The sequence below is a fragment of the Argiope bruennichi genome, chromosome 9, assembly GCF_947563725.1.
Source record: "Argiope bruennichi chromosome 9, qqArgBrue1.1, whole genome shotgun sequence".
Lineage (NCBI taxonomy): Eukaryota > Metazoa > Arthropoda > Arachnida > Araneae > Araneidae > Argiope > Argiope bruennichi.
Window position 1 is genome coordinate 83,906,027 of NC_079159.1, and position 26,309 is coordinate 83,932,335.

Below are 26,309 nucleotides of genomic sequence, written 5' to 3' on the forward strand. Positions count from 1 at the left end.
TTATTACTCTGAAATATATTTTTATAAAAATAAATAAAATATGTAAAATTATCGCCCCCCCCCTATTTTTTAGGATTTACATGCAATATTAATCTGGAACACATATACAGCTGAAAAGATCAAATCCTGAAACCTAAATTCAAGAAATATAAAAATTACAACTAAGTAAAAATATTTTTTGTGTGTGTTTCTTCTTAATATTATTTTGATATAACTAAAAAAATTAGCTATGAAATCACATATTCTGTTAAAGCTTACATATTTATACGTTTTGGGCATTCAGTAATCATCTCCCCATATGTAGTTGATGGGAAAGTAACAAACGTTCAGCAACAAGTTTCAATGACTGCATACATTATCTAATAAAGGCACGAAAATCATAGAAAAATAAGAATTATTCAATTGCTGCATCATATGTTGAGTAATTACGTTCATATAGTTTTTATATTTCTGTGCACTAATAACATTAATTACTTGTATTACTAGTTACATAAATTAGAAATAGAAACGTTTTTCATGATTGAAATAGTTTTCTATTTGGTTTGAAATAATGTTTCATTAGAAACAAATATTTAGAGAAAACAATTATATTAATAAAAATTAGAGCGGGTGATATTCACAAGTATCTTCCCTAAAACTAATGAAAGGTACAAGGTGTGAGCCAAATAAGCGATGCAAAATATGATTGCAAAACATCGTCAAAAAAATGCCAAGGCTTATTTTTATTTAAGGACAGACACAAAACATAAATAATAAAACAGTTTTCTATAAAAAAAACATCACCATAACGCTGCAACATATAAATTCTCTGTATTACATTACATTCATATGATTAATTTTTTTCTCTTTTGACATGCGGTAATTAAAATCATAATTCAGCTTTTCGTTTGGCTTTACTATCTCTATCCTTGGTTAATATTTTATCTATTTTATCCGCGTCTACTTTTTTAGCAACTGGATTCCAAGTATGACGTGGATTGCAGAACAATTTTTCATTTTTATCGATAGGTTTCAAAGTAGCACCTTTTACAATATTTTCAAAATCTTCATAGCTTGTTCCAGGTTGGTTCACTGCTCGTATTTTTGCAGCATTTTGCAAACGATAAACCCGGTCTGCTTCAATGGATTCGTCTAAGTTTTTGATCAGAATATCGAAATTTATTTCATTATCATCAACCGAAACCATTGTTTAGAACTATTTTTTATAGTTATTAGGTAATCTTTATCGTTAGCAAAACATTCTTTTCATTCAACGAACAATGTCTACACAAATCCGAAGATGTATGTACACATATGTTGCTAAGCAACGAGGTCTTTTGAAGTTGTGGTTATTCAACAAAATGTTTTCGACAAAAATGATTTTTATTATGCTTTAAAATAAGCTAATAAAGAAATTACGAGATCCAATTTTAATTTAATTACAAGGTATTAATAAAAAATATGTTTTCTTATTTTTTTGTTAGCAAAAATAACGTTATCAAAAAGTTTATTTTTGCCTACGATATATATAGGTATAGCAAATGGAAGAATTTGTATTCGTTCTTTTGCTATATCTGAACTTTATTTGAAAGAATTTGTTTAAAATATAAATATTATGAATCCTCATACAATAATAATATTAATCATATTCATAAACTTATCATAACATATATGAATAATATTTACATATACATGCCTCATATAAATAATAGGAATCCCTGCATAAAATATGAATCCTCATAATTGTCGACAAATTTATAATAAAATAAAATTACATAGAGCACTTTTAATTTTGATTGTAATTGGTCTAATAACAATTAAATTTTGAACTTTTTTAACTATAACTATTATACTATCATGTGGCACCTTTAATTAAATGTAAAGTATTTTTTAACTGTAACTTTTATTTTGCCATGTGACACACTTTGTTTATACTTTTCGATGTAAACAAAAACATAAAAGTATGATTGTTTACACAGAAAAAACGAAAAAGACAGTATCATTTATTTCCTGATAGTTCGCGTTCACAGGTGTTGTTCTTTTCTTAAATAACAAGTTGGAAATGGCAAATTTCACTGGGAAAGTTGCTTTAATCACAGGTTGTTAGCTTTTTTTTTTTCTTACTTCATATTTTATTGTGAAACTAACAAGCATATTTATTAGATGCTATTTTATAGTTTTAATTGTGAAACTAATGAGCATATTTATTAGGTGCTTCCAGCGGAATTGGTGCGGCCACCGCCCTCCTATTAGCCTCACTAGAAAGCAAATTAAGTTTGGTTGGAAGAAATGCCCAGAATTTGGATAAAGTTATTGATGACTGTAAGAAAGCTGGTGTGAAGGAGGGTGATGTATGTTAAATTAATAACTTTTATTTATAAGCACTTATATTTTGTTTACTTAAAATTTCCATGACATAATGAGTTGAAGAAGCATTAAGCATAAATTAAAGGAAACTTGTTCTTAATCTGTTGAGGATTTTAATTGAGGACTTGAAATCAGTCAATGATTTTAAAATTTAATTTAAAATCTTCACAAATTTAAGGAAAAGAGTTGCTTAAGATTTTGTTTTCTGAAGAAACAAAAATATGCAGTCTGATTTTTTTTAGAGTAGCAATAATTATTTGAAATATTACAGACTTGTATTCATAATACAACATGTCAAAATGCCTGAATTTCAAATGAAAGTTACAGAAATAAAAATTTTAATTAATTGCAGTTATTTTAAGGCTTTATGAAGATTATATTCTTATTGGAAATATATCCTGCAATATTTGTGATAGTTAATTTACTGTAAATATAAAAATCAAAAACTTAAAAGGTTGTGATCATAGCCAACTGGGGACTTGCTTTTTGTAATTTGCTGCTCATAGATGATATATTTTTGTAACACTTCTCTATAATCTGAGAAATTAAACTAAACCACAAAATTTTATGTGGTGATTTTCTGTTTTATTTAATAACTTCCATCTTTTTTTAATATTGGTTATTAATTTAACTAGTTTTCACATGAAAATTAACAATTTTTTTAACAAAAATATTACTTGAATAGACTTTTTAATCTTAATGTATTTAAAGAATTAAAATTTTTAAATATATATATATATATATGATGAAGATTAACATAGTTCTTTCTTTGAAAACCACTATAAGGTTTGGCTTATCCTGTATTCTAAATTGGAATTATAAATAAGAATGCCTTCTCTCTTTGAAAGCTCATAAATTTATTATTATGTTTCTAAATAAAGATACCTATAAGCCAAATTACTTTTTTGCTTTTAAGTCTTGCACATGGTATATTGTTTAATTAATTATTATTACTTGCTTTTTTTTAGAAAAAATATACTTTTTAATTCTAATCAAAATGCTTTTAATCATTATTATATAAGATAGTGAAGTAAGAAAGTTATTGAAGAGAAATTCATAGACATCATCCTGTTCTCTATTTCGTGTAATTATATGAGCATTTGATTCTATTTAAAAAAATTATTAAATTATCAAAATTATGTACTTAATTACTTTTAATTAACTTATATAAACATTATAAAATAAATGTGAAATTTCACAAGGCTCTAAAAACTTAAAAGTATAATTTTCAGATGTACTTTTGATATGTATCTAATTCTCGCACTATACTTGCTTTACAGTTATAACTGTATGTATAATAACAAGCTTAATGCTACATTTTTATATTTTAGTATTAATTTTTATAAATTATATTTATTCATTATAATTGAATTTTGCGTGAGTATAAAGAAATTTTTTCGCCCGCTTACAAGCTGGGTAACATTGTGTATCTTTAAGCCATAAGAATTTCTTCTCTGACAGAATTATATTTCTGTTTTTTTAATTATCACTATAATAGTTTTACTTCTTCATTATACAGTATCATCTTCATGATGTCTAGACTTATTGCTTACTAGCTGCCTTTGGCAATCAACTGGTTGGCATATTAGTTCTATTTAGTTTAAATCAAATTGCTTTTTGATAACTTGATGCTGATGATACTTCGTCAAAGTATTTTATATATGAAATTATGACGTAATTTAAAATCATTTATTATAGTATCATTTAGAAATGTAACTGTCCAGGTAGTCCATCTTTTAGTTGCACTTTGTTTTTTTACAATGCTAAGAAAGCATTTTAGGATTTCTCATACAAACACAAATAACAAACATATGGTGGAAGAAATTTGAATGCAAAGTTCAGTAGGGCTCAATAAACAAAATCAAAGAAAAAGAGAACTGATTTTATTATTATTATTTGCAAACTTAACAGTTATTACTTCGACTTCTATTTAAAACATAAAAATAATCAGCTAAAGAATGAATGAATGAGCAAAAAAAAATTCTCAGATCACCAAAATGCATGTGTCTTAAATACATGTTCAGGCATATGACATCACGATCGATCAAATGCTTAGTGTATAAATCATGACGTCATGCACACAAGGAGTAGAAACAATTTACATGACGGTACAAATCTTTATTTCTAGCAACATAATCTTTCCTTCCTTAGCTTTCAACAGTAGAGGAAAATTTCTTGATTAAACTTTTACTAAAAATGAAAAACTTTTTTGAATTGTGAATAACAAAATCTGTTGTTGAAAATTAATATATATGTAATTAACATGGTATCATTAAAGACTATTTTTTAAGACTTTGAAATGGGGAAAATAATGGTTAAATGGTTTTTGTGCAAGAATATTTTCAAAAATTGCTGCAAAGGTGGGAAAAACACTCACCAAATATTTGCTGTAAATTTAATTAATTAAAATTTTAAAAAAAATCACTCTGAAGCACACAAATTTGCACTTTTCAAATTAGGTTTGAATCAAATGGTCTGGCTTTTGGTGTGCCAACAAATATATACATTTTTGTTAGTTAGAGATGAGCTGCTTTTAGGGACCAACTGTTTTACCAAGATTAGTGGTGGTTAAAATTTAATATTAAGTATTTCATACAACCTGTTCTTAATGGTTTCCTCAGCAAAGTATTTTTAAATTTCAAATTTTGATGAACATGCAAATAGTATCATAGTCAAAAACTTACATTGTTCTGTTTATTATACTATTCATTTTCCAAATTTTTTGTCATCTTACCTAATGTTTGAATTTTAAATTAAATTGGAACTTCAGCTAATAACAAAAACTTTCTTGTTCAAATGCTTATTAAAATTTGAAGAAAGAAAATAAAATTGCCCAGCATTGAAGTTTTATATATGTTGCAAAATAATCATTCATAATTTTTTCAAAACCACAAAAGTTTATTCAATAAAAATTTCTCTGATTCTAAAAAAAAAAAAAAAAAAAAAAAAAATTATCTCAACAAGAAAGTAATTTCAAGCGATAAAAGGATTATATGTATTTATATATCCAATTATATAACAAAAAAGAACATTTAAAAATAAATGTGTTTTAAAATTTTCTCTTCATTGGAAATCTTATTCATAAGTAAAAAAGAAATTAAAAAATATATATATATTTTAAAATTATGCTAATACTAAGTACTACTTAAATTGTACCAATATTAAATTATAAATATACTAAATACTGATACTAATATTTTAAAAATATATTAATACTTTACATAGAAACCGACATATTATGGAAAAATAAGCCATAACTTCATACCATTCTGTAATTATATTTTTATTAAAAAATAAAAAAAAATTTATTAAAAAATATAAAAAAAAATGTTCTATAATTAAGTTGGTATCTTAAAATAATTACTGTTACAGATTTTAAAACTAATTGGTGATGTTACAAAGGAAGATGATTTGAAAAGGATAGTAGATTCCACAGTAAACCATTTTGGGAAATTGGATATTTTAGTAAGTATAAAAAATATATTGCATATCTTGTTTATGTATTTTTATATAGTGTTGTGTATAGTTTTATATAGTGACATATGTATATGTAATTTTATAAGATATGATAATTTTAATTAATTTAGGTTAATAATGCGGGTATCCTACCAACTGGAACTGTTGAATCTGGAAGCTTACAAGTTTTTGATAATGTAATGGCGACTAATGTTCGCTCTGTTTATCTTCTTAGTCATCTGGCTATTCCACATTTGAAAAAAACTAAAGGTAACATTTTTGAAATCCTGTATATTATAGCTTACTATATTACAAAATAGATTTGTAGTGAAAGCTTATAAGCCAGTTAACAGCTATACAGGCAATTGCTTTTGTATTGTGGTCATGTTACTCGACTGCGAACCACAAGGTCCCAGGTTCTATCCTCGTTCATCGCAAATCCGCTACAGATCCATTAAAAAAAAAAAAATTAATTAATTTGTTTTTCTCAATAGAAACATGATCAATTAAAACAGATAATTTTTTGGGGAAAAACTGTTTTTTTTTCCCTTCCAATATGTATGTTGCTAATTACATGTTATTAAAAGTTTAGGATGATCAATACCTGTAAATGCTGCTGAAAAGGTATAGAATTTGGGTAATTTTAATATTTTATATATTATTATCTTGATATAAGGTAATAAAAAAATTTCATCAAAATAGGACTTAGGCACTGGATCTGCTATGACATAGCTTATTTTAGTTTAGTGGTATAGGATCTTTTAAACTTGTTTCTGGAAAAATGTTTTGAGAAGCACTATTATTGATGATGCTTTACTTATTGATTTTATCTTAGGAAAAAAAATGCCTCTAGAATCAAAATAGATTTTCACAATAATTGTTAATTCTTGTTTCAGAATAATAGTATTGATATCCTATTAAGATCTTGTGGGATAATGTAGCAAGACTATTTTATCATAAAAAAAGGAGGCATTTAACTTCAGCTTCAAAACTGATCCATTTGTAAAGGTGAATGTTACAAAGCCTATACTGAACCAAGTCAACACTGCTCATTAAATCAAGATATTTGAGGTCATATTAACTGATAAAGTTTAAAAAATTAATCTTTTTCTTTCTTTATTATGTTCTTATTATTTGATGGTTTTAAATTTTATTCACAGTCTGAAATTTCATGTTTGCCTGGAAGTTCTTCATTATTGAATATTTTTTATTAGCATTTCAACCTTATTAATAGTATTAAAATTCATTTTCTAGCCCTAATTTAAGTATGACAATAAGCTAACTCCATATATCTGATGTGAGTTGTTTGGGTTTATTATCATGGGTACCAATAATTTAAAAATCCTTGCTTTTGACTTCAAGCACACACACACTATAGATTACATGATAACTTAAATCTTACTTCATCATTTTCAAGAATATGCATTCCACAATTATTATAATGAAATCTTTTTTAACATTTATTATAATGAAACTTTTCAAATGAATTTTACTTCAGAGTCTTATAGTGATAATTTCTATACTGGTTTCGAGAAGTTAAGGTACATCATGTTTCAAGCAGTTAAAAAAATGGCAGTGATATCGCAGTTTAGGTGTGTAATAGTAATGAACTTTAAAAAAATTTATGCAAAAATAGTAGATACTTTTTTATTTTAAAGAATTGAATACTTATTTAGAAATGGGATAAAATATGCAAAATCTAACCTTCATAATTCCATGTGTAAATTTTGTGTATCATTGTTGATCTGTAATTGTTATTGGCATTTTTGTTAACTATATCTGGGAGAGTCTTGCAATGTTTAGCATAAGTCGTTTACAAGATTCATTAAGGTGGTGGATGGTTGGAAATAGAGTTTTCACTAACATGCTGCTAGACTTCACAATTTGTATGACCAAATGACTGTGGGATCAGTTTCAATCTGAGGATTCTGTATCTAGAAGACATTTTTCTAACTGACTGCTAGTTACAATGCAGCTCTTTAGGGCTGAAGGAGAAGAAACACTACTGTGCTTCAGCACTCATTTTATGGTACAGGGACAAGAATCTCCGGTACTACAGTACAAAAATACTCCTACAACAAGTTCTGTATACAAGACAACAAATTGTGTGTTTCCCCTTATAGCCAGGACACAAAGCTGTCAGTTTATGCTGCGCATGAGAACACATCTCTTGCCCAGCATAAATTAGCAGTTCTGTGGACCAGTCAGCAATGGGCATCTGTACTCTTCACAGATGAGTTCAAGTTCATTTGATACAGAGATTCAGGTTGTCAGATGATCTGGAAGAAACAACACACCAGATACAAACATTTCAACATTGTTGTAAGTGATGGAAGAATGGTTTGGACAGGGATGTCTCTTGGTGGTCACACTGACCTACATGTGTTTCATGGAGGAACTTTGAATGGTGTGAAATAATGAGATGAGATCCTGCATCCATATGCCATTGCTATTGATATTGGTTTTCTTCCAATGGATGATAATGTGCTGCCACACCGTGCTTGGCTTGTTGAGCACTATCTTGAGGGTCACAGTATAGATGGAATGGAATGGCCAGTTTGATCCCTAGATATACATCTGATAGAGAATCTTTGTGACTATCTTGAGAGACAGAATACTGCTTTAAATCTTCCACCGAGGTCATTAGATGAGCTGAAACTAGAATTAACTCCTTGTCTGGTCTATATTTTTTATTTCGATGTCTGGCAACTTAACTCTCCGTGTATAAAGTTCATGCTGCTGATGAATTATAGCTAGGGGTGACCAAATTCTTTATTAAAACCCATTTTTAAAAATATTTATGCAGTATTTTCGCACATGAAACTGTGATGTAGTGTTTTCTGCAGAATGAAGCTCCCTAACAATAGTGCTTTTTTAAAAGTGCAAATTATGCTTGTGTTAAACTTGAGAAAATTCCTACATTGCATTCATTAAAGATCTATCTAGTGCACATTTCCTCCAAATTTCATGTTTTTGTGTATATTCCTTTTCAAATTAGATACAAAAGACAGGTTGTGCCATAACTTTTGGAGGCCAGTGTATTTTTCATATCAAATTAAGAAATTCAATCAGATTTTTTCTTTTCCTTTCTATGAAAGTATGCAATTTGAAAAACTTACTTTTAAGGTTATAATTTTGTAAGTCCTTTATTAATTTGTGTTTTGATAATAGTGACTCATAGAATTTTTTAATATTTTCAACATGGAACCAGAAACAACTCGCCAATTTAAAAATATCTTTAAATTTCATTCAATTTATACATTGTGTAATTCTATATAATTCAGTTGAGAAAAATTGTAATATTTTTATCCTTAAAAATTTAGTGCAGATTTTTATTTTAACAATTAACTGACTCGGCTTTAAAATTATCAATCAAATAGCAACATCAAGATAGTTCTAAAGCAAAATTTCAATCTTTAAAAAAGTAAATAAAAAAAAATGGCAGAAAATCATTTTAAAAATTACTTTATAGATCTATATTAAAAAAGATTTTTAAGATATCAAAAATAAAGTTCATTTTCAGTTTAACTTCCATTACTTCAAAAAAAAAATTTTTAATGTTAATATTTTGATTTTAAAATCTGGCTAGTTATTTTACATACAGTTTATGAATGCATATATAAAAAAAGAAAAAAAAAATTAATGTAATCAGTTCAGCTGTAGAAGGGAAATGCATTAATTGTCCTTAAATGAGAATGTAGACACTAATAGTTTAAAAATATGCCAACTAAAACAGCTTTTCTGTAGTTGATTGTTAGTATCAAATCAAATTATTAGAACTCCGTGAACCATACAATTTTATTTTGTGTATCTGTTAATATGCTATATATATATTTAGTTTTTAGATTTAATGGATATTTTCCCTCTGAAAAATTAATTGAGATGTTAGATAGTTAGATATAAAATAATAAATGTTTAATAATATATTTTGTGGCATATAGAATTTTGTTAATTTTGATTTTTATTTAAAAATATTTTTATTCTAATAATTAAAAATGATTAAATAGTTTTAAATTTGGTCTGATTTATGATGTTTTAAAATTTGATACTTACATATTCAATTCTTATGCTTTGTTTTAGGCAACATTATAAATGTCTCAAGTATTGCTGGCAAACGATCAGTAAGCATGTGTATTTTATTTTATAGTAGTTGCCTTTAGCAATCAGCTGGTTCACCAGGGATATTGATTATATTTAATTCCAAATAAATCTTAAAGACATACTTTTATGTCTATGATTCTGCCAAATTGTTAGACAATAAAGTTGTATTATTTTAATTGCCTTGGTTGTGTTCCGTTCAACGAACCTTTCTAATAGTGACCAGTCCTATGATGTCATAGATGTATTAAAAATTTAAATGTTCAGTTTCATTCATCTTCTGTCTTTTGCTATATTGTAACTTCATCTTTTTATTTGTCTCTTAAACTGCATCGATAATTAACATAATCTTTCTCCTTTCGCTTTCAACAATGAAAGAAAATCACTGAAATCAATATTTGTTGAAACATTGAAAGCAGTTTTCTGAATTGCTATGTAATCTATTTTTGAAAATTAAGTAAATAATATCTTTAAAAATTGTCAAAATTCCAGAAAAATTTGAATTTTTATTAAATTAATATAATTAAATAGATATTTTTTTTTAATTTTAAGGGGATGTAAAAATCATTTGTCGATAGCATTTTGGAAGTTATGGTGGAAGACTTCAGTATTTTGCTTAATTTTTAGTTAATTAAAATTTCAAAAAAATTGCTACTAGATGCACATTTTCATCTTCCAAAGTGTATAAGTGTCGAGTTAGGTAACTCCGGGTTAAAAAGTCTGGCCTATAATGCACCAGTATACATACATTTATCTTTATTATAAATAGAGAAGTAATATTTATATAAATTAATTATTATTATATAGAAGACATTTAGAAAATATTGCCATATTTCAAGTTTTTATCATTTAGATTTTAAAAATTACATAATTTTTTTCTCAAGTTTCCAGGTGTTGCTGCATATTGTATGAGTAAAGCAGCTGTGGATCAACTAACTAGATGTGCAGCTTTAGGTAATTTTAAATAATTTTACGGTGTTTTCAATTAATGTAGTGGTAATAAATTTTACAAATTCTTATATATATATATATATTTCAGAATTGGCTAGTTCTGGAGTGAGAGTGAATGCTGTAAAGTGAGTTTCGCCCCATATTAGTTCATTTATATTTGCTCTTATAATTTTTTTTAAATAACATATTTTAAAACTTTTACAGTCCTGGCGTCATTGTGACAGAAATCCATAAACGAGGTGGTATGAGTAAAGAAGACTATGCTAAGGTTATTAAGATACTTAATTAGTCATATAAAATTTTCTTTTACTTGTTGTTTATTATTTTTTGAAATTTTTTTCTTTAGTTTTTAGAACATTGTAAAGAGACTCATGCATTAGGTAGACCAGGCACTGTTGACGAAGTTGCTCAATCCATTGCATTTCTTGCCAGTGACAATACAGCTTCATTCATTACTGGAGTGACCTTATCCATTGATGGAGGTCGTCATGCCATGTGTCCACGATAAATATATACCAAGAGTTCAAATTCATTTCATTGATAATTTCAGATATGTCAATTTGATAATGTTATTATTATTATTATTATTTTTTTGACAAAAAAAAATGTGTTTCAAATATTAATTTTTTTGCATAATTTTTTTTTTAATATGTTAACTTCACTCTTAGAAATTTCAATAAATTAATGGATAAAGCAAGAAATTGTCGTTTTTGTCCTGTATAAAATTAATATCTCTAGCAAAACTATTGTCTTATATGCAGTATGAGAAAAAAAATTTCCTCAATGTAATATTTTATTAGTTATCCAATACTTGTGCTGAAGTGATACAGAATATTATTTTACTATTAACTGAAAAGATGTCTTGAATTAAATTATGAAGAAAATTTACTAATAAACACTTATGATATCTAGCAAATGTTTTTAATTCAATAATATAAACTTTGCGAAAAAATACAATATATCTAAAAAATAAAATACGCTAAATTTTCTATACTTTTTATAAAAATACATCAAAAATCAACTCACAAAATTCTTGAACAATTAAAAAATAATTTTATTTACAAATTCTTAAAAGTAGCATTTTTAATTCTGTATAGTGATTAAATTTAAGTATGTAAAATTATCTACATGATTAAGAAACAGCATCTTTCATATCATTTATTAACACTATGAGCCTGAGTAATGTGGAAATTCTAGTGTTTGTTCCTTCGTTTCGTGTAATGAGAGGAGGGGGACATCTGTTGAGCCATAATTAAAATGCCCGTCCAGTTTATCCCACTAATAGCACACCCTGTGGTTGTAACCTGCAGTTTTAAGGAAAGGTTTGCTTAATTTGTTGATAACTACTAAATTTACATTCACTCATATTTTGAAGATTTTAAGAAAAAAATTTCAGTTATGGCAAAATATAAATTACAGCTGTTATGTAATTGGGAGCAAATTAAAAAAAATAAAATAAAATAGTATAGATGAATCAAACATAAAACATTATCATCTACAATATTTCAAACTAGGGCTTCGAATCTCTTTAATTATTTTTTTTCTTGAGAAATATATTGCTTATTATCACATATGAAACCATTTAATGATAAAAATAAAATTATTTTAGATTCACTGTGACTGATAAATTTTCCTGATAATTTTTTGTAGAAGCTTTATATAATGTATAAAAATTCATTACAATATAAATACTTTAAATGTATAAAATGAAACTTAAATGGTGATGAACAATATAAATCGATTTTTTTACATGTTTTTAATAAAGTCATTCACAACATCATATAGAGAAAACTGTTTTATTTATCAATATTTTCTTACTTTTTATAAAAATATCAGTTTTGTTTACAGTTTTCATTTTTCATAAACAATTCTTATTTAAAAGATTTTTAGTTAAACTTAATTTACTTTTCTTTCATAAAGTAACTTCATACTTCAAGACAAATTTTAAATTGGAAATGTAAATAATGGTGTGCCACTTTAACTACTGCATTAAAAAAAAAAAAAAATTAGATGTGTCAAATTTTGCATGTATATTTAGTTTGATAGATTTTAGATTTTCTAACTGGTGCACTGAAATGATTTTTTTCTCATTTCCTCTTACATATTCAGATATTATTTTCATAACTTAAATTTAGGGAAGTTTTATTTCAAAAATGCAGTAAAAAAAAATAAGCTTCTAAATTTCTGTTAAGAACTGTTTAAAATATTACCAATGACATATATACGATATTGCATTTCATTTAGACTCTAATTTCAATTTAATTAATTTACAAGGTTTTATCGTAATTTAGCCCATAGTAACTTCATTCTAAAATATTCTCTTATTTCCTGATCCAATTCCACTTTCACTAATTAATTAATTCAAGAGTAGCTTTGTAAACCGTTAAAACACCAAAAGAATTACAAGAACTGCAACGAATTCCATGGCAGCTGTCTTTTAAAGTGAGAATGCAGACGATTTCGTAAATTAAGAATTCAGACGATATTTTAAAGCGCATACTGACAGTCAAAAATTGCAAAAGAATAGATATTTTCTGTTCGTATTCACATTAAAAAGAAAAAATAACTTTTAATTATAAGCTTAACTTTATTTAGTAAACTTTTAATTACAAGAAAGAACAAAACTAAAATCTTTAATCGATATTTTTTAAATATTTTTAATAACATTTTTCATAATATAGTTGTAGTTCATGTACAACTCAACCATTACAAACTCGTAATTATTCACACCTCAATGATTACAAAAAGTAGTAAACAAAGCAACATTAGTGTTTCTAGAAGAGCTTTCCGATGGGTTGCCATATTGGCGACAAACTCTAGGGCACACTATTCTTCACTTCATCCAAACATATTTATGTAAGCATTTACAATCATGAATTTTGCTAGTATATTTTTACTTACAATAAGGATGTTTCTGCGTTGGAATGTTTGTTCTGTGTGTTTAGACTAGAGCATTTGACATATAACTACCAAACTTAGCAAATATATGTTTTGTTGAGTGGAAATGTGTATCTCTTGGGAATTTTTAAGAATTAAGCAACATTTTGGTATTTTTCCGAGATAACTTTCACAAATATTATAGTACAAAAATCATTTCTATTTCATCTAAAATTAAAAAATAAAATTCTAACTTAGAAACATTACTGAAATTGTATATAAATTGAAGGAAAGAAATAGAGGCAAATAATTATATATATATATAGCATAAGATAATCATACTTCCACAAAATTTAGTGATCACCACACTTCAGAATTTCGTGATTTCTTCATAATGTATAAATTGTCCTATTAGATAAAAGAAAACAGGGAAGGGCAAGTTTCATTTCCAAAACATTATTTCTTTGCAGTAATAAATATTTTTTAGAACAAAAAAAAAAAAAAAAATGTTTGCAATAACTAAAGAATTTGAATTGACCAAAGCACTTTATAAAACTAGCCACACTTTTGAAATAAAATACGATGAAAGCTTTAATAAGATCTACGAAATTTATATTATATGCTACTTTTTTATTTTAATGTAACATATAGTCATAAAACATCGCCATAACAAACTAATTCTCTGCATTACAGCATATCTATGCCACTGAATTTTTTTTTTCTCTTTCTGTGTTCATTCATTAAAATCATAATTTAGGTTTCCATTTAGTTGTATTTTTACCTCTTTCCTTTGCTTATAATTCGTCTATTTTAACTTCGTCTGCTTTTTTAACATCTAGATTCCAAGTATGACGTGAATTGCAGAATTTTTTTTTATTTTTATCAATAAGATTCAAAATTGCACATTTTACAATGTTTTCAAAATCTACATAGCTTATTCCAGGTTGGTTCCCTGCAGGTATTTTTAAAAATATTTTGCAAACTATAAAACCGGTGAGCTTCAATAGATACTTCTAAGTAGTTGATCAAACTATCAAAAGTTATTTTATTATCATCAACCGGAACCATTGCGTAGAACTGTTTTTTATCATAATTGGATAAACTTCGATTATTACCAAAACTTTATTTTTATTCAACGAACAACGATATCCACACAAATAATATGCCAGATTTACACTCGGTCAATTATAAGACTACCTGATGTGTGTATACATACGTTGCCAAGCAACGATATCCTTTGAAGTTGTAGTTATTCAACAAAATATTTTAGACAAAAATGATTTTTATTAGTGCTTTGAAGATTGATTATTTAAAAATATGCATATATACAACTTTAATTTAACTACAAGAAACTAATACAACTTTAATATATTCACTATTTCCCTATTTTTCATATAGAAGAAAAGAACTTATTAAAGTAGTTAAATTTTATTTGAAGAACTTTTCGAACAAAGATTGATTTCATACTCTGTAAAAAATTTGATCTTTTAGCGTGAAGACAAAAATATGCATAAAATTGCTAAGAGCTTTAGTTAATCTAACAAGGATTAAATTTTAAAAAATTAACTGTAACCTTTATGTTTTCATGTTTATCTTGTGTGTAAACAGAAGCGTGTCATATGTTTTCTAGTTTCTGTTTCCAGGTCACCATACTTTAAAATAACAGTTTAAATGGCAAAATTCACCGGAAAAGTTGCTTTAATCACAGGTTGTTAACTGTTTTTTTTTTCAAACAACGAGCTTTATTTTATATTTTATACCGATTCTAATAAGTATATTTTTTAGGTGCTTCCAGTGGAATTGGTGCCGGCACCGCCGTCTTATTTGCTTCATTAGAATGCAAATTAAGTGTGGTCGGAAGAAATTCTCAAAATTTAGACAAAGTTATTGACGACTGTAAGAAAGCTGGGGCGAAGGAGGGTGATGTATGTTAAATAAATAATTTTTATTTTGAAAATATAAATAGTTTATTTGCTTGAAATACTACAATGTACTCATATTAGCAAATATTCAGTTCAAGGAAAGGAGCCGTTTGAAGCATGGTTCCTGCTTTTTTGAAAAAATAGTAATATGCAGCTTGTTTTTTTCAGATAAGCGGAATTGATTAAAATTATTAAATATTTTAATCTATAATACATGAAGCCAAAATGTGTCACTTACTAGAAAAAACGATAGAAATAAATAAAGTATGTATGTTAATTAATTATAATTATTTCATTGCCTTAAGATAAATTCTAAGCTGATTGGAAATCTAATATGCAGTGTTAGTTATAATTAATTTATTGTAAATTTACTAGTCAAAGGCTTCACAAAGATATAATTTGTGTCAGCTTTTTACCGGATTTTGGTAATTTGTTGCTCCATCATGTTGTATTATTGTAATCTCTATAACCTAAGAAAATTGATCAAGCGATGAAATTAAACATTTTGTAGTGAATTTTTTTCTTTTTTCATATTGGTGATTAAAATCATTGGTATCCACATGAAAATTAATATTTTTTACAAGAAGATTATTAAAATAGGCATTTTTAATGTTTATGTATTTAATGAATTAGGAATATTTGTGATTACAATAAATGCAGTTCTTACTGTTATAAAGTTTGATTTATCCTGTATTTTGAATTGTAGTTATAAATGGGTAAGTAAAAATATCTTCTGATTTTGGAAGCTCATAAATATGCTGTTCTTTTAAATGAACATTTATGTAAGCTATATTATTCTTTATCTCTTAACTTTCATTCTTGGCACTGCATGCATTTATTGTTGTTGCTTGCTTGTTATAGATGTGTGTGTGTGCATACTTTTTAGTTCTAATCAGAGTTTTCCATTACAGTTATATAAATTGCAGAAGAAAAAAGTTTTTGAAGATAAATTTATAGATATCTAGATATCATTTACTTCTCAGTTTTGTATGTTTGAGGAAAGATTTGATGCAATTAAAAAAAATCAAAATTATATAAATATCCCATAATAACTGCGAAACATAACCTATGACTACATAACTTGTATAAACATTATAAAATAAAAACATGTAAAAATCAACTAAATTCTAGAAGTTAAAAAGTATAATCTTCAAATATAATTTCTTTACTTGTTATGCATCTCATTCTCACATATGTTTATCATTGTATTCTTTTCATTCTTAATTGTATTTATATAACAGAAGTGATACTGCTTTTTACATATTTTAATGTTAATTTTTATAAATTATATTTTATTTACTGTACTAATTCAACTTTTCTTGAACATCAGGAGAACTTTCTTCACCATTTTATAAACTAATAAATATATTGTACCATTAAACCAAGTGGATTCCTTTTCTGACAGAACTAACTAGTCTGTCTTTTAACTATCACAATGATAGTTTTATATTTTCATTCTATGATAATGTTTACATGTTGACTATATTGCTAGCATTGGTAAGTAGCAGGTTGTTTGGGTAATTTGATTATGTTTAGTTTCAACCAAATCATATTTGTTTAACTTGATGCATATGATACCTTCAACAAGTATCAAATTGTGATATAATTTAAGAACATGTTATTTTAATTTAGTGCCATTTATGAACATAACAGTCTGAGTTATCTATTATCTAATTGCACAATGCTTTTTACATTACTGGGACAACATTATCTAGTTGGCAAAAAATTGTGCAATTAAACATTTCATGAAACATTGAAAATAATTTGAATAATGAAGAATTTAGAAGAATGAAGTTAATTATTTAAAATTAAGCAAAAAAATATCTATAAAAAATTTGCATAATATTTAAATTAGTTATCATTTAATATATATATATGTAATGATATTTTAAACTCTTAATTTAATCCAAATTAATTTCCAAAACTTTACCTTAATTTAGCCCTTCCTAACTTCATTCTAAAATATTCTCTTATTTCGTGATCCAATTCCACTTTCAGTTTAATTAATCCCTTTGTAAAAATAATGCGCCATCAGAACTACATTTCAAATGAGAGTGATACTTCAGTACCCTTGAAAAGGTGTCAAAGGTCATTACCTTGACGCGTGGCTGGAAATCCTATGTTATATAAGGCAAGTCATCATCTGTTCGTCCATTTTTTCCCTTTTCTTACTTCTGTGTGTGCTGCGCTGCATTTTCTTGTATACAATCATGCCTGCCACTCAGAATAGAATAAAATGAAATTAAAAATACCTAGTCTCTTCACTGTTTCGAATCTGCATTCTACTTCAATCAAAATATGTTACATATATATATTTTATTTTTAAAATAGTGAACAAAAAGTCCTTTTTGCACACTAAATCTTTTCAAAAAAAGTGAAAAAAAATGCAGTATTTTTAATTAAAAAAAGAAAATACTCTTATATGCAATATTCATACTTTTCATATTAGCTTTGAATCAAATGGTCTAGCTGGTAGATTGCCAACACACATAAATATTTGCCTTTGATATTAGAAGAGATTAGCTATGCTTGGAGATCGGCTGGTTAGTAGTTGATAAAATTTTAAATTAAATATTTTAAGCAGCCTATTCTTAATAACTTCTTCTGCAAAATATTTTTTAACTTCAAAGTTTGATGAACAATCAAATCATACTGTATTTGAAGACTTGCATTGTTTTGTTGATTGTGCTATTTATCTTCATATTTTCCACTATCTTACCAAAAATTTGAACTACTATTTGAAACAGAACAAATAATACAAAAAAAAACATCTTACTAAAACTATACATGTTTATTAACATGAGAAGAATAATTTCTTTTTAAGAAAGATATTTTAATTATACTGAAGATTAACATCTTTTTAAATCTTTTTGTGTTACATATTTTTGTTATTAAAAAAATACTATTACAGATTTTAAAACTAATCGCTGATGTTTCAAAAGAAGATGATTTGAAAAGAATAGTAGATTCCACAGTAAACCATTTTGGGAAATTGGACATTTTAGTAAGTATAAGTACTATATTGCGTATTTTGCAATGAAATGTATTTATGCACCCTTACTTGATATTATATAATGTTCATTCACTTAGGTTAATAATGCGGGTATCTTACAAAATGGAACTGTTGAATCTGGAAGCTTGCAAGTTTTTGATGATGTAATGGGGATTAATGTTCGCTCTGTTTATCTTCTCAGTCATCTGGCTATTCCTCATTTGAAAAAGACTAAAGGTAACATTTTTGAAATTCTGTATTTTATATTTTTCACTTGGTTACAAAATGCGCCCATTAAAAATGAAAATTAAATTTACTTGTTACACTCAATAGAAACATGATCAGTTCAAAAGTTAATTATTTTATGGTGGAACAGTTTTTATATTCTTTTTCCAGTATATATATATATATATATATATATATATATATATATATATATATAATGATATCTCTAAATCTAAATTCAATTCTAATTAATTTCCTAATTTTTATCTTAATTTAGCCCATATTAATTTCATTCTAAAATGTTCTCTCATTTTCTGATCCAATTCCACCTCCTTTTTATTTAATTAATGCAACAAAAGATTTGTAAAATAGCTGAAATCAACAAGTTCCCAAATTTTGATTGAAGGGTTAAAAATTTGTCAATCTAAACAAATTCTTTTAAAAGATCCCTGTAATTCCCCTTACCTAAATCAATACATGCAAAGAAATCCCTATCATAATCTCATGGTATATAGACTATTGCTTCAAAAATATGTGTTTTACATTATATATATATATATATATATATATATTGCTGATTGCATACTATTAAAAGTTAGGATGATCAATACCTACAAATACTGCTGTAAAGGTATAGAATCTGGTATATTTGTTTTTAATACTTACATATATTATTATCATGTTTTAAGACAATGAAAAAATTTCATCAAAATATCACCTAAGTAGTTAAATTTGGTCTCTTTTTGTTAAAGGGTATGGATCTTTTGAACATGTATTTGAGAAAATATATTGAAGTGCATAATTATTGTTTTATGGTGGAACAATTGTTTTATGGTTTTTTTAAAGGAAAACGAAAAGTGCACCAAGTAACAAAATAGATTTTCACAAAAGTTGTTGAATATAACTCTTGTTTCAGATTAATAATATTGGAATCCTATTAAGATCTTGTGAAATAATTTAGCAAGACTATTTTATCAAAAAAATAGGAGGCATTTAATTTCAGCTGTAAAACTGATCCATTTGTAAAAAATGAATGTTACAAAGTCTGTACTGAACCAAGTTAAAACTGCTGATTAAGATATTTGAGATTATAATAATTGATAGAGTCTGTCTGAAGGAGGAGAAACACTATGGTGCTTCATCTCTTGGCAGCTCATTTTGTGGCAACAGGAAGAAGGATCTTTGCTACTATAGTACAAAAACAGTTCCACAATATGGGATAGCCTAGTTGGTAGAGCGTCGGATTCGCGTCCCTTAGGTTGCAAGTTCGAACCCCGCCTGCCGAAGATTCCCTGCGTGCTTGGTGGCTGACGCGCATTAAATCTGTCGTGGTCACAAAGTCCTCCATGTCGAGAGTAATACCACTGGGGGTACTGGATCAGGGGTGATCGTTCTCTGATTCAGGTCTAAATTACGATCTGTGAGTAAAGGATATGTGTGAATGAAGCCCGCCCCGTAAAAAGGGCTGTGACGTGTGTATAGCTAAGTTGTTCTCTTGGCCCTAGATGGCGCTACAATAGAAACAAGAGGCGCTCCCCCTCAGGCTAAAATCGGCTGTCTTCGAACAGCGGGCTTGTTCACGGCAAGTGCCATAAGAAACAACAACAACAGGTCTGTATGCAGGACAACCAGTAACATGTCTTCCCTGTGAAGCCAGGACACATAGTTGCTAACTTGTGCAGTGAATGAGAACATATCTCTTGTATCTCTTCCCAGTATAAATTGGAAATTCTGTGAACCAGTCAGCAATGGGCTTCTCTACTCTTGACCGACGAGTTTAAGTTGTGAGATGATATAGAGGAAAATCCAATATAGTTGAAAGCTACAGTTACAGAAGTAATTGAAGAATAGTTTGAACAGGGATCTCTCTTGGTGATCACTTTGACCTGCATATGTTTCATGGAGGAACTTTAAACAGTATGAGATAATGAGATGAGATCCTTTATCGATATGTCACTAGTACCTTGCCTGTCCTGTACCAAGCCGAAAATTAACACTGCTAATGAAATTTGTTTTATTATTAGATATAAAACAGTGTAGTGGGTATGCTACAGCCAATGTGATTATTAATAATACCAGGTATATGAGATGGATATATTACATTGACCAATTATTACTTACTATTTATAGATTTTTATTTCTACCTGCAGTTTTCTCTGAAGATATGTTTGTTAATTAATCAAAAATTAAAGCAAAATTTGGACTAATTAAATAATTAATAGCTAAATTCTTAGTTAAAAATATCAAAGCTGATAGCTATTTTTCATCTTCCTTCTTGAGTTGTAATACTATTTACATTCCAATTGTCCTTTATATCCAATCTGTTTTTAACACCCCCCCCCCTTATTTTCTATTAAACAAAGCCTACAGTGATGAATAAAATATCAGAAAATGGGATTTTGTTATAAAATTTGATATAGCATATTCAGTTGATGTTAAAATATATTGTTTTTTACTTACTTCTAAATTAATTCTATATACAAAGAGAAAGTATTGTAATAGCCAAAAATTTCGAAATTTTTATGAATTTCCACATTTTAGATCTCCCTGATTTTTAAAAACACATTTTTCTATTATGTATGTATGCTTGTCTGTGAGTTGGTTCATTTATCTGTGACAAAAACTACTCAAACTTTCAGCTAGACCAGGGGTGGCGAACCTTTATGGATCAACGTGCCAGTTTTTTTAAAAAGAAATTTTCAATAAGGTATAGATGTGCCATCAAATAATTTTGACTTGTGATTATTTGGAAAATTATAAAATTAAATACCAATAACTCAAAACTCTTTCTTTTATACGAAAAATGCATTTTGTACTGTATAGTAGTAAATGTTTTAGTTATGTGTAATTCATAGTAACATTAGTATGACTTCTGTTGTTGCAGATTAGATGACAAATATTTTATATTAGGATTGTAAGATGTTACTTTTAGCAAAATGCATGCTGAATTGGGAGTCATCTGCCAAAAGGTTTCTAAGCGAGTCCTTAATGTTATTCATTTCTGTAAATAATGTCTCACAGCCATAAGTAGATGAAAATATGGTTAAAATAACATGAGCCAGCTTCTTCAAACAGTTAAATGTGTCTGGAAAAGAATTCTATGTTTCCAAAATTTCGTTACTGCCATTTTTACTTATATTAATCTTTCTGTTTCAATTTATTCAACTTTTCTCCTCTTTCAATAAATTTTTAAATCCATATTGAACTAGACTGGAAATCATTTAGTTGCATTTCAAATTCTTCAATTTCCAATCAATTGAATTGGGAAAAATTCAGTTTATCAAATGAAATCACATCGGGGTACATAATAAACTTCCGATAATTCTTTGAACTGAGAAAATCTCGCTGAAAATTCCTTGATTGAAGAATCAGTTACGAAAATAAATGCTTCAATAACTTTTTCTTCGTCTGGTTTCTCATATACATCTAAATTTGATGCATAATACTGATATTTTTTTTTCAAGTTTGTAGTTTCTGAATAATATCGTTTCTGAAAGCTCGCGGTTTAGCGACAAAAGTGCGAACGAGATCCATCATGGTGACAACTTTTTTATTCGTACCTTGAAGTTTTATATTCAATTCATTGAAATGTTGGCATATGTCTGTGAAAAACATCAATTTTGAAAGTCACATAATATTCAACAATTGTAGGTATTGTTCAATTTCCCCCTCAAAGTCTGATTTCATTCAAGCAGTCAACGAACCTTTGAAGTACGTTCCCGCGGCTCAACCAGCGAACGTTATTATACATTAGTAAGCCATTATACACCGAGTTGACTTTATCCAACAAAGCATCAAGCTTTCATTTATTTATAGCCTGCGACGATATGAGGTTAACTATTTTAACCCACTCTTAGCAGACAAGACTTGTTAGTGAATAATGCAGTGAAATTCCAGAATTGAATGTCCTACGTCTGTTTGAAATAAACTAATAAAACTTTTTTTTTCCCTACCGTATTTGAGGCACCATTAGTTGTTACTGAAACAATTTTTTTCAAATCAATTTTTTTCTCAGCACGCGATTTTTTAACATCCTTACAAATATCTGTGCCCTTTGTAGTGTTAACAACGATTGTTATTGCAATTAATTCTTCCTTAATAACGTTTCCTACAAAATATCGAGCAAAAATAGCTAAACTTGCAGATTTAGTGACTTCAGTACTTTCGTCAAGACATAATAGCGATATAAAAGGAGCGGAGTTAATGTCATCTGTTACATTTCCGGCCAGTTTTAAGATTCTTTCTTTTATTGTGTTTCTTGATAGAGCAATATCTTTGATGAGTTGAATTATCTTACCTTTATTATCAAAAATCCGCAAAAAGTGAGGACGCGCATGCTAACCAGGCTTCCTTCAAAAACTCGGTCTCTTGGAAAGGTTTATTATGCCGATCAATGACATTTGCAACCAAGTAACTTGCCGCGCTCACATGACAATTTTTGATAACATATTTAATCATAGACGTCGACTTTTTATTTCTGTCTTTTATTGCACTTGCAGGGAATGGGAATATGCACCCTTCGCACTCGACCGATCACTCGCGTTTGTTCGAATTACTTCATAGTGAATATTTTGAACTAAAAGGCAAACCGTTTTGATCGGTGACGTGCCCAAAATATTGTGTCGCGTGCCTCTGGTTCGCCATCCCTGAGCTAGACTGATGAAGTTTGGTGTACAGTCTTTAAATCAAATGCCATAATAACTGATAAAAAAACCCTAAAATCTTTTGTCTGTCTTTGCTTTATTATATTATTATTTGACGGCCTTACATTTTATATACCATCTGAAAGTTTTTTTTTTTTTATCACTTCCTATCTTATAATTCCCTAGTCTGAATTTAAATATGACATCTAACCTAATCTAATGACCTAAATCTATTATAGGTTGTTTGGATTTATTTCATCAATAACCTAAAAATCCTTGTCAGCTGTAGATTCTTACTTTATATGGTGCTCATGGACACGGAAACTGTTTTGAAGAGTATATACTCCACATTTATTATGACGACTTTTTTAAACTTTTGAACTGAATTCTAAACGGGATTTATGATATCTACATTCCATTTAAAATTAAGAAATTATAATCACATGTTTTTTGCCATTTTATAGAAGCATGGAGTTTAAAAAGGTTATTAAATGAGTCTTACAATTCTTTTGCAAATCCTTTACTAAGCTGTGTGTTGAAAATATTAAATTGAATTTATTTACCATCATATGCTGTTCACAATCAAAAACAATTGACCAGTTTTTAAAAAAATTGATTAAATTTCAATCAATTTATACTTTGTGAAAGTCTATGCAATTCAGCAGAGGAACCTGTAACATTTTTTATTCTTAAAAGTTTTATGCATGCTTTTATTTTAACAAATGACTGACTTGATTTTAAACATTAAAATATAAATTTAATTAAAATTAAGTTATGAGCAAAATAACTGTAAAGCTTAATAGATGAAAAATTTGCAGAAAATCATTTTAAAAAACATTTTTATAGACATAAAAAAAAATCTTTTTTAAAGGAAGTTTGCAATTTTCTTTCATTACATAGAAAATAAAAAAATGCTGATATTCTTATTTCAAAATTTGTTATTGAATTTATGAATACATATTAATTTATAAGAAAAATGCTAAAAGATATGTTATGTGCAACTATGGAAGTGAAATGTATTTACTATTCTTAAATGTGGACACTGAAAACTAATTGATTAGAAATCTGTCAACAGATTTTCTGTAGTTGACTGTAAAATCCAATGCTTAGAACTATGTAAAATATACAGTTTTGTCTTCCATACCTATTTATATGCTAAATTATTGTAGTTTTTAGATTTATTGAATTTTTTTCCTTTTGAAAATTAGTTACAAGACATTAGATAGTTATAACAAATATTAAAAATATATTTTATGCCAAGCTGAATTCTGTTCTTTGTGATTTATATTTCAAAAATACTTTCCTTTATTATAGTGAATAAAATGTTTGCTATTTTTATCATATTTCAGAATTTGGCACTTATATTTTCAATTATGTTTTATTTTAGGAAACATTGTAAATGTCTCGAGTATTGCTGGACTAAAATCAGTAAGTATGCATATTTTATTTCCTTAGTCATTTTGATTTAAACTATTTATTATATTAAATATTGCCATAATACGAATTTTCATCAATTAGTTCTAAAAATTACATTTCATAAAGTATTTCTTTCCAGTTTCCGGGCATCGCTGCATATTGTATGAGCAAAGCAGCTGTAGATCAACTAACTAGATGCGCAGCTCTAGGTAATTTGAATACTATCATATTTTCAATTAACCCTTTCGTTACTGCTATTTTCGAGTAATTTCATCGAATGGGTAGTCTGCATAATGCACATCAGTTAAATTTATATCATTGAAAATATTGTCCTCACTTTTTAAGCAAATTGTTGAAGACGGTCTTGCTTTCAAAATATTAAGTGTATTTTATTTCAAATTAGTATGTTATGGCTGCACATAGAAAAAATAATAAATCTTGCAAGGACGGCAGTAGCACACTTGTACACACAAATTATCAAATAAATGTCATCCATTGATTATCTCCGATGATCAAATTGTGCGAGACAGATATACCTAGCATACATCTTCATTGAGGCTGATTATGTTCAATGTTAGGTATGAAAGGGTTAATATACCAATAATCAAGTTTATAAATTTTTTATATTATATTATATAAAAATCTTTCTTTCAGAATTGGCTAGTGATGGTGTGAGAGTGAATGCTGTCAAGTGAGTTTTGTTCTGTAATTAGTTCATTTATATTTTATCTTATAATTTTTAAAAAATAACATTTTGAAACTTTTACAGTCCAGGCGTCATTGTGACAGAAATCCATAAACGAGGTGGTATGAGTAAAGAAGATTATGCTAAGGTAATTAAAATACATAGTTAGTCATATCAAGTTTCCTTTTACTTGTTGTTTATTATTTTTTTAAATTTCTTTCTTTAGTTTTTAGAGCATTGTAAAGAGACTCATGCATTAGGTAGACCAGGCACTGTTGACGAAGTTGCTCAATCCATTGCATTTCTTGCCAGTGACAATACAGCTTCATTCATTACTGGAGTGACCTTACCCATCGATGGAGGCCGTGGTGTTATGTGTCCACGATAATTGCAAACCAAGAGGTTCAAAAACACTGAATTTTAAATATAACAATTTGATAAAAAGATTTGCTTGTCAAATATTAATTTTTTTCAAACTGTGCCCTAATTCCGTTCTTAGAAATTTAAATAAATGAATGCTCTGTGAGTGTTTTGCAAAAAGCAAGAAATTGTCTTTTATAACCAATACAAATTTAATATGTATAATTTAACTAATTTTTTAAATGGAGTAAAACAACATTTGTTCCTCAATGTTACCAATAAGAGTTACAGCAGTACAATATGTAATTTTACTTTTAATTAAAAAGAATCTTGAATCA

General features: G+C 27.4%; 1 protein-coding gene across 1 annotated transcript; it reads left to right on the forward strand.

Moving 5' to 3' along the window:
• Nucleotides 1–1,895: 1,895 nt before the first annotated feature.
• Nucleotides 1,896–26,309, forward strand: LOC129984993 (uncharacterized). The gene is made up of 18 exons (XM_056094926.1): nucleotides 1,896–2,078; nucleotides 2,191–2,330; nucleotides 5,719–5,811; nucleotides 5,934–6,072; nucleotides 9,883–9,923; nucleotides 10,785–10,854; nucleotides 10,940–10,976; nucleotides 11,056–11,119; nucleotides 11,198–11,348; nucleotides 15,410–15,436; nucleotides 15,514–15,653; nucleotides 18,562–18,654; nucleotides 18,741–18,879; nucleotides 24,898–24,938; nucleotides 25,066–25,135; nucleotides 25,581–25,617; nucleotides 25,696–25,759; nucleotides 25,838–26,309. The coding sequence occupies exons 1-18, from the start codon at nucleotides 2,042–2,044 to the stop codon at nucleotides 25,997–25,999; spliced, it is 1,545 nt and encodes a 514-aa protein (XP_055950901.1). The 5' UTR covers nucleotides 1,896–2,041; the 3' UTR covers nucleotides 26,000–26,309.